We start from the raw sequence: 10549 nt of genomic DNA, 5'->3' as shown, positions 1-10549 counted from the left end.
TTAGCTGTTGTTTGGCCACAGAGAGGCAGTAGATACACCAATTTTTATGTATAATTTCAATACTTAACCCTAAACTGTGAAGATTTGCACCTGGATCAACAAATAACATTAACTACATACACACTGGTTTACACCTGGCAAAAAGTAGTTTAGGGATTTAGCTACACTTTAAGGACGTACGGTTTGTTGATGAAGAAAAGTAAAGATCATACCTTTGCAATCGAGAAGCACTTAACAGTGAAATATCACACGACGCCAGTCATTCTGATGAATTGCTGTCGCTACTTGACACCACGCTAACAGACGACGTGTCAAATTCAAAATGCAGCCGCCGCTGCCGCCAAAGCCGAGTGTTGCTGCTTCAATTTTAATGCTCGGCGCGACAGCAGCGACGGCAACAGGTCACCTGAGGCGAGCGATAATCAAGGTCGAGCCCGAAGTGCTGTAGTTTGTGTTTTCAGACCACTGAGATGCTGACATGACACGGCACTTTTCCTCTGCACAAGAGAGCCTCGCTGTCTTTAGTGCAGGCACCGCATCTCACAGCAGGAACAACAAAGCAGTGGCTGAGTGATCGTCTGCCGTCAGCTGAAAAACACACACACACACACTCTGGTTTCCATCACTTCAGAGGACATTTCTTTCACTTACGTTTACTTCACCTTAAAATAATCATATCATAATATAATCATTTATGTTAAGGGGACTTGATTTTGCATTTCTGACACGGTCTATAGATCATCTTGAAGTGTTACTGGTGCTCCAATAGTGAGCTCTTATCAAGACGAGAAAAGTACTTAGTAATAATAAGAGAAAGACCAATAAATAAAAACAATAAAGTAAACATTTTTTAAGCGCTAGAGAATCCGAAAGTCCTGCTCGCCAGACACTAAGGCTTGGTTTGGTAGTGGATTTCCAGGATTTGGCAGTGGTGTATGTTTTGCTTGTGGCAGGCAACATGTAATCATAGATTTGTTTGGCTTACTTAGATGATTATTTGCAGGAAAGAAAATACCCCAAATACACAATTTGGCACACATTAATAGTTGGAAACAGCCCTTTAAAGTGAGGACCAGACAAAATGTCTCCTCAAGGTCAAAATGTCTTCACAAAGATATGAATACAAGTACACACACACTATTCTCTACAGCTTTTTAGCTATTTCTTCCTCAGAAATGAGGTTCTGCGTCATTAGGACCAGGCTTTGGTCTCCATGAGGATTACTGGTTCTGACATGGTGAGTGTTTATGCCGGAAAAAAAAGTCCTAAAGAAGTAACAGACACGAGAACCGAACACACACACACACACACACACAGAGAAAGTCTCATTCTGGTCTGTGTGACCTTCACTATCTTCAGATGTCACATTTATCTTCTCCTCGTTACCGAGTGACTGAGGAAGAAATGTTCGATGAGATCAGCGATTCTGTGTCCTGCACCCACTCACACTCTGTGTCTCCTGCCCACACACACACACACACACACAGTCCTTTTTTCTCCTTCATTTCCAATGCATTGCAGATCAGATCTGAAGGTTCACGTTCATTTATCAGGAATAGTTTGCATCTAAATTGTAAAATAGTTTGTCGTTGATGAAACTCTCAGACCTGACTGAGGGAGCGTTTGTGGGTATACAGCAGCAGCACAGAGGTGGGCGGAGACAAATACCGCGTTTCAACTTTTGACAAGCTATTTTTGCGGACGCTTCTTTGTTTTTTCAGTCAAACTCCAAACGGTCTGTTGTTGATCCAGCTTTACTAGCTCAACACTGTTGCTGCCTCGGCACAGATCACTTCCTGTGTGCAGCGTGGAAATGTCGTGAGATCGAAACACTATATTGAGAAGTAGTTTGAATGTGAGACATTTGTTGGTGTTTAAAAAAACTTACACACACTCCAGTTTCACACTAGGAAAATCTCCTGATACCATGAGAACCCTTTTCCGTCAACATTTCCAAGAACTTTTATGAACCAGGAACTCATTTACTCATTTACTCATTTACTGGGGGAAAAGAATTCCCGCTAATCTGTGTGGTTTTGTGTTTCCACCGCATCTCAAAGTTCTTGTTTTGCCGACTCAAAGTCGCGCTGAACCTCCAGCTTTTTTTTTTTTTAAATGGCCGATAACGAAATGAATAAGTTATTCGTTCTATATCTTCTTTTAAAAGCTCTTGTTTAAAAGTGGGTTGCAGCTGCAAAATGTGTTCCAGCAATCAGCACATAGCCCCGCCCCTCTAGAGTTCCTGGTAATCTGAAAAGCCAGAGTACGTACTTTATTCCTGAGGTGTTTAAAAAAATCCCCGGGTAAATGAGAGAAGTTCCTGTGGTGGAAAAGGAGCTGTCGACCCCAACGGCAGGAAATGTCATATTTGTGAACAACTTCATGAGGAAGAGTTCTTGCCTCCATTGTCCTCCTCCTTTGCTTTGCCGCTCAGTGCAGGTCGATAACTCTCAGTGGTAAAGAAGCAGCATGGTTACCAGCTATGATGCTTCTCAGTGAGGTTGCATGACCACGAGTTCTGGGGGAATCTGGTCCGAGTCCCTGATTTGAGTCCCTTAAAGCCTGGTAATCTGGACGACATACCTTTAGATTAGAAATGCTTGATATTAGCTCCTTCCAGCACACAATGGATTAAAGAGATTATGTCCTTTTTAAAAACAGATAAAATTAGATATTCAAGAAGAGGAAAGTTGAACAAATTCTACAATAAGTGGCAACAGTTTATTGCACTTCTTTTCTTTCTTTTGCTATTTATTTATCTTATCTATTATGTTTATGTGGTTGGTTTAGTCATGTGACTCTAAAAATATGCAAATCTAAGGGTGTATACAAACGTTTAATGGCACCCTTGTGTCCTGATGTAAGTGCTTGTGTTATTCTTGTATACACACCAATAAAAAATATGAAACAAAAAAAATAATTGCTTGATATGATCAGCACAGTGTCGTTATCGGATATCCCCCAATCGGACAAATAACAGTAGGCTATTTAGTTTTACTTATTTTGTACAATCAACAAAATGTATATCCACACGTGCCGTGACACGACGATGAAAAAGGTGAAACTCTGCGGTTTGGTGCAAGGAAAGAAATCGTGTACGTCGCATATCGTGCGTCCCTACTTTTGACGGACGTAAACAAAGCCAGGAGAACGCGGTGACGTTAAGTATCACAATTTTATTACAAAAATTAAATTCTTCATCTCTCAGTTTTTGCCATGCTTGGAGCATTATAACAATACAGTAAAAAACCCAGACCCAGAGAAGATAGTAAAGCAGATTCGAACAATGCTTTTTCACAGCACTCTGTCATTCATGCTGTTACTATACAGATACTGTAACATTCCTAATACAGAGTAGTACAAACACTTGCCAAAACACATCGTATCAGGGTTAAAAAAAAAAAAACGAACAAACAAACTAGAATCAAATCACATTTAACCAGAGAAACAAGAAACTCAAACCAGTTCAGGGAAGAAGAAGAAGAAGAAGAAGAAGAAAACAAAACAACAAACACTCTGAATTTGCAACTGAAAACATAGTAAATGTGCTGAATACTTGTACCAGCCCAAGGCACCCAGGCTTTGTAGCAATGTTGGCAAGTTTAACGACATTCGTACAGAACCACGTGAAGCGAACGATGATTGCAAATGATACCACAGTCTGACTTTGCAGTGTCCTTCAAACGACGTTCCCTCCTCCTCCTCATCAGTCACAGTGCATGTTCCGGAAAAAAGTCGGGGGGAAAGTGGGAAGTAAAGGGGGGGGAAATCGGGGGCTCGCAGGTAGCATGTACCACCTCAATATATCACTTCCATGTGCCAAAAAACGCGGACAAGAATTGGACGGACAGCGTAATCTGCCACTCTCCAGTGGAGTGCGTGTGTGGGTTCCTCACTCGGACTCTGAATCGTCCAAACATAAGGCTGCAGTTTTGCCAGCTGCCTGTCGGAGGCAGAATAAGCCAAAAAGGACAAAAAAAAGCTTCAATGTGCTTTTAACTGAACATCAGAAAAAAATAAAAATAACAGATATTGAAACTTTCCCTCCGAGGTTCCAAAGACAAGTTTAGTTAATTTTTTTCCTCCTCAACCCTCTCGTGATGAAAAAGCTCGTTGTTTTTTTTTGCACGTAAATACTTAAGAATGATAAGAAATCCCAGATTTTTTTTCTTTTTTAAGCTTACCAATAACAAATCAAGTGTAGTCTCTAACAAACGTCAAAATGAAGACAAGAACGACAAAAGCTCAGAAATACAGAGAGGCCTTTTTCTATTTCTTTTTTTTTGTGAGCGCCGACACAAAGTTCAGTTGAGCGAGCGACACGGCTCAAACGGCCATTTGGTCGCTCCGCCGAATATCTCGATGCTGCTCTCCGTCCAGGAGAACACGTTCCCGGCCGGTGCTTTGCTGTTGCAGGTCGCCAGGTTGTAGATCTCGCTGATGGAAAGTTTCCTATTCCACATATTTAAGTTCGCCAGCTCTCCGACGAAGGCTTGCGTCGCATCGAAGCCGCCGCCCAACGAGTCCTGCCGAACAAAAACGGACAAAAGTTGGAAAAAAAACCTTTTCCTTACACATACATTTATTTTTCCTTGTGAAGAACATTCAAGGATTAGGGCGTGGGATTTAGTGGCATCTACAGGTGAAGATACATATTGCAACAAAATAACTTACTCCACACTCCACCTCTAGGTGTTTGTACTCAGGTTTTCAAAAATGACTTGAATAAAATGCTATTTTTTATGTTTCCGTTCAAGTTTTTTTAAATGCACAAATAAAAAATGTGTTAAAAAAAGATAGATGGAGAAACTACGTTATCAGCTACGCATAAACACAAAGAAAATCCTTTCTCGAACCAGTGGTTGATTTGTCCATTCTGGGCTTCTGTACATACATTTATTTTCCTTGTGAAGAACCTTCAAGGATTAGGGTGAGGGATTTAGTGGCATCTAGAGGTAAAGATGCATATTGCAACAAAATAACTACTTTTTTTTTTTTGCTCCGCCCTCCACCTCCAGGTGTCTGTAGTAGTAGCAAATTTTCACAAAATTTTCAAAAATGAGTTAAAGAAAATGCAAATTTCTTTGTGTATCCATTAAAGTAAGCAAATAAAACCGTAAAAAAAAGTACCGTAATTCCTAAACGGTTGAATAACTGCCAGATATGGAAAGTGAAAGTTATCTTGGAAAAAGGAGCAGAACTCACTCATTGAACATTTTTGGACAATTCTAAAGCCATAGAATCAAAATAAATCCATGATCATGATGGTCATAAGAGGGTTAAATTCATAAAATGGGTCAAATGTTTAATATAAGCGTCTCTTTATATATATAAAGCTTTGTTTTCTGAAATCCATGACTTGATTCATCAGTTTAATTGATAATTGTCTGAAACAGAAGTGCAGAGTTCACAGATTTGTAAACAGATCCTCACCTGCTCTTGTCCCAGGACCAGAACTCCCTCTGGTTTGATGGGGTGATACGGCGCCAGGTTCTCGCCGCTGCCTCTCAACACTCCGTCCTGAAAAGCCTCCCACATCCCGTCACGCGTCGTCCACGTGATGCAGAGGTGATGCCACTTCCCGTCGTTGATGATGAACGGCAGCTTTGCAACCTGAAGGAAAAAGAAGAAGAAGAAGAAGAAAAAATGTCACATCTCATGGGTGAACAATGTTTTTTTTTTTCAGTCCTCATCACTTCCACACCTTCTTCTTCTTCTCTTCCTGCTGAATCACTTCCCCTCTGTCACACTTCTTTCCAGCATAAATATCCCACTCTGTTTTTCACATTAGCACCTATTTTTATTCCATTTCCACTTCTGGCACAGAGGAGTTGACTGTCAGGTTACTCTGACTCATCCACACACACGATACCTCAACTTTCAACTTTCTCATTTAGACTGAAGCTAAAGGGTGATTCCACATAAATTCAGCCACTAGAGGGCTCTTAATTTAATCAGTGACAAAAGAATCCAGTTCGATGATGACAGGAAGAAGAAAACGCACACAACAACAATGCTGTTGTTGGAAAACTATCGTTTTACGATAGCGGTGCGATATTTGTATTTGCTTCCTGCCATAAAACGAAAGAAGAAACCCTAATATGTTTTTATTCTATACTACGTGCAAAATATGACGTTATTTTCATTTTAAAATCCGCGAAAAATTGTTCAGACAGGAAGTAGCCTCTTCAAACAGGAAGTACACATGCGTGGAAAGAAAATAATTATCAAGTTACTGTTACAGATCAGTTAGTGACAGTTGATTTTAACTCAAGTGTCTCAAACTCAAATGGCCTGTGGGCAAATGAGCATCTAGTCTGGCAAGAGGGGGGCGGGGTCAAGTGAAAAAAAATCCCCAAAAAACTCAACTGTCCCGTAGCAATAGATGTTTATCATATTACAATATTCCATCGCGATATAGGCAATAACAATATTTATGCCGATGTTTCACAGAATTTCAAAAAGTTGATATTTTTCAACAAAAATTTAATTTTATGATCTGAAACAAATGTTAAATAATAACAAAAACACACACAGTAAAAATAACACAATATAACTTAATATGAAGTGATGGGCCACACATAAGTTTGAGAGTTTTAATTTGATTTAACTAGTTTTTTTCTCACAATTTTTTGATATTTTAAAGCTGAAATATTAAGTTTTATCATTAATGTGATCAGAGGAAGACTGATTCATCAGTCAAGCATGCATATATGCATATATATCACATGCTTCTCAAACAAACTGTAAAAAAGAATTAAATGTAAATCAGCAATGGCATCATTTTAGCTGAGTCACATTGTGGACAAGAACATTTGTTTCACAGTTAGAGAATTATGTCTTATAGTTTTATGAATTGGACTGAAATCAGAATCGGACACAAAAAAAAAAATGAAATCGTGCCATCCCTAAAAAATGTGTCCAAGAAAAATATATATAGATGCATGATTCATCAGCTGCTACTTTAAAAAAAACCTGCATAATCCTTTAAAGACCTGTAAAACCTGACACGATGTTTCACTGAGGATGAGAGGATGAGTTTTTGCTGTGGTTACCTTGTCATTGATGAGGATCTCCATGGGGTTGTTCCTCCACTCGATTAACACCAGCTCGTTGGCCTGACCCGGCACAGAGTAGGAGAAGGGCGTCCCCACGCCGGGGGACGCGTTGGACTTGATCCACAGACACACGCTGAACGTGTACATCTCAGGCAGACTCCGCTTTGCTTTGGCGTACATGTAGTCTGTTCTCAGAGGGAACGTGAGCTGGAACTTATCTGTGGGTCGAGTTTCTTTACCTGGGAATAAAAGAAACACCACAGTCAGTCAAGTTACAACTGATTCAGTCAGTTTTAGTAAGTTTTACACCGAAATCATGTTTTAAAACAAGTTTTTTATTGTTCTATGTTCTTTACCATTTAAAGAAATATATACATACTTTCATTACATTATAAAAGTTATTATTTTGATGATACATTACATTATATTTTAAATCTACACTGTAAAACTTAACTGGTTATGTTATGTTATATGTTTATGTTAATTTAACTGTGAGGAAACCGACTGCCTTTAACCCTTTTAAGGTGTCTTAACTCAAAATAGTTGGTTTACGTTAGATAGTTTAAGTTATCCCAAAGGGAAACTGAGTAAATTGAGTTAAGTTTTTTTCTTTTATTAGGGTGTTTCTGTCACGTTTTTACAGTTTGTCACAGTTAAGGGATTTTAGTCAAATCCTCTGGAGCAAAAGTGTTATTTTAACATTTAGTCATTTTAGCATCTTTATTATATTTTCTCCACTGGAAAAACAGAAAGCGGTTGACGGAATAAATACTTATTTACACCTAAATTAATCAAGTTAATTTATAGAATTGCTACTACATTATAATCTGCAGATTTTAGTTTGACTGAACTTCATTTATTTAGGTGTTAACAACTGAAGTCTTATATTTTAAATGTGTGTTTTTTGTTACTTTGATACTGTGTTTAAAACATTCATATGATAGTGTATCTTTGTGAGGACCAGAACACGTATAAACCATTTAATCACTTTCCCACCAGCTTTTTCAGGGTTAAAACCCGGTTTTAGGATTAGATTTGGATTTAGATTAAGGGTTAAGGTAAGGAGCCAGAGCATGCATTACGTATATGAGTGTCCTCACTAGGACTGCTGTGCAAACGCGTTTGTGTTTCAGGTGTTTCAGGTATTCCTCCTGTTGTGGGGACCTGTTTTCACAGTCACATTTTGGGAACTTGTCTTCTTTAAGGGGAGAAAAATCAAGTCCACATAACGTAAATGACTAAAATTTAAGGTGAAGACATGTTGTGTATTTAGGATTAAGATTAGGATTAGGCCAGTGGTAGTTATAGTTAAGGTTAGACTGTCTTCCCTCCCTCACTCTTTTGCGCACGTGCACATGGCAAAAACCTGCAAACGTTCTCCTCCCTCATGCCAGCCAATTTAAAAATAAATAAATAAAAAAAGATGCATCCGCGCTCGTGAATTCACTCATAAAAGTGATAAAAAAAAAGAGTCTTGAAATATGCAAAATAATGCAGCTCTCCTCCTCTCCTCTCCTCCGCTCTGCTCTGCCTGTGCGCAACGTCATGGATGCGGCATTTCTGCGCTCTCGCGCGTTCTAACACATTCTTTTTAGAGTTTAAATTAATAATTCTCCACAGACGCACATTTCAGCGCAAAATCCCGTGTTTTGTTTGTTTCTTTTACTGGGGTTTGCTTTTTCTCCTGCTTTCTCAGTGCGCGCACTGACGCACCTTTCTCCAGGTCTGTAATCCGGTGGTGCAGGGACGTGAGCGTGGACTCGACCCGGTTCCGCTGGTCCGTGTCGTTCCGGGTGCCCGGCTTGTTCTCCTCTAGCGTGTTGACCCGGGACAGAACCTGCTTCTCCATGTCGTCGATCTTGTTCTGCAGCAGATCCTTCAGGCTGTTCGCCTGCGCGCTGCCGTTACCGCGGCTGTACTGCTGCACACGCGCACGCACACAACACACAACACACACACACACGTGTTAGAACAGGACATTTAAAGTCTGGTGCTTGAAACACAAAGTGAATTTGTACCTTTTACACTTTTTTTCGCCATGTGTTTTTGGTAGATTTGATTTTTATAATATCTTTCCTCTATTTATCCTAAATATTACCAATACACCAATTAGAATTGATCTATGTAACACTTTTTTGCAAGAATAACACATTGAACACACTTTACACATTGAAATCAACCCCAACCCCTGAAAAAGACACACATTTCATATTACTGTGTCTGTTTGCATCATAATTCTCATTTCTTACATTGTTATGCTGCAGGGTTTCTGTCTTCAAAGAGATTTTAATCACTTTACCTTTTTGTCCAAGTTCTATAACCAGATTGCACAGATTGTACAACCCATAAAAATCTAAATGACCATTTTTAAAGTCTCTAAATTGTCAGTTTTGCTGTCACCATGTTGAGGTTTTGCAGCAGCCGAACATTCACAAACTGCAACCAGGAGTCACTCACTAGAGTCCACTCATATTTGCCACACTTTATCGTCTATTTTCCTCTAATAATTTACAAAAATCAACATCGTGTTTTACTGGAGAAGTCCTGAAACTAGTGACTGAGATCATTAACTGCTCAAGGAAAAATGTTCACTGAAGGTTAGAAGCTCATTTTCCCCACTACACTAAAACTGAGTATAATGTGCAACTGGTGGAGTCGCCCTCTAGTGGCTAGTACACTTTTACTTCCAGGTTGACCTCACTCAACAAACCAGACTCCACCCACTTTGAGTCCATGATTTTAACTCATATTTAACTTAATTGACACAAAATTGAGTTTGTATCATAAGTATTCTGTTTATTTTCAATTTTAAAAGAGATTTTAATCTCATTGACACTCAGTCTGGTTGAATGAAGGATTATATATATGTGTATAAAAAGTCATGGACTACAGAAACATGTGTCTCCAGTTACTGCAGCACCAAACCAGAACTTTTCTCCTGCACTCTGCCTACCTCCAGATTCTCCAGTCTCTGTTTGAGCGTCTGTAAAGTCTGTCCCAGCTGTGCCAGAGTGTCCATGGTTCCCCGGGATACATCCCCCATCGTGTTCTTCGCCCCCGGCCGCCTCCCGCCGGCTCCCCCCGCCGCCGCTGCGGGGAAGCTCTGACTCTCGCAGCGGCTCAGCTTGGACGTTAACTCCCTGATCGTCTCCTTCTGGTTCATGATGGTCTCCTTCTGCTGCAGCACGGTCTCGCGCAGCTGCATGACCGTGGTCTTCAGGTCCTCCGCGGGCCCGCTGTTCTGCATCGTGCACAGGTCCATATCCTTGGGCACCGACGTGCAAATAAACTGCGTCTGTCCGAAGTCCTGCGCGCAGCAGGTTCCCACGAGAAGCAGGCAAGAAAGTAGAAAAAGTTTCCACGGGGTCCCGTCCATGCTCCCTGTCATGGTGCAAGCGCGAGACAGAGAGAGAGAGTGGCGAAGTGGAACTCTGTGTGTGTGTGCGGGAGATTTCAGCACCACGGAACTGTCCACAGAAGCTGTGCGCTCT

General features: G+C 40.3%; 1 protein-coding gene across 1 annotated transcript; it reads right to left on the bottom strand.

Moving 5' to 3' along the window:
* Nucleotides 1-3156: 3156 nt before the first annotated feature.
* On the bottom strand, nucleotides 3157-10549 carry LOC131466372 (neuronal pentraxin-1-like). Its single transcript, XM_058639553.1, has 5 exons — nucleotides 10012-10549; nucleotides 8772-8979; nucleotides 7056-7297; nucleotides 5434-5613; nucleotides 3157-4526 (listed from the first exon to the last, which is right to left on the bottom strand). The coding sequence occupies exons 1-5, from the start codon at nucleotides 10444-10446 to the stop codon at nucleotides 4305-4307; spliced, it is 1287 nt and encodes a 428-aa protein (XP_058495536.1). The 5' UTR covers nucleotides 10447-10549; the 3' UTR covers nucleotides 3157-4304.

This window comes from Solea solea, chromosome 10, assembly GCF_958295425.1.
Source record: "Solea solea chromosome 10, fSolSol10.1, whole genome shotgun sequence".
In the NCBI taxonomy this organism is placed as follows: Eukaryota; Metazoa; Chordata; class Actinopteri; order Pleuronectiformes; family Soleidae; genus Solea; species Solea solea.
Note: the sequence above shows the minus strand (reverse complement) of the source record. Positions and strands in the feature narration are given on the sequence as shown.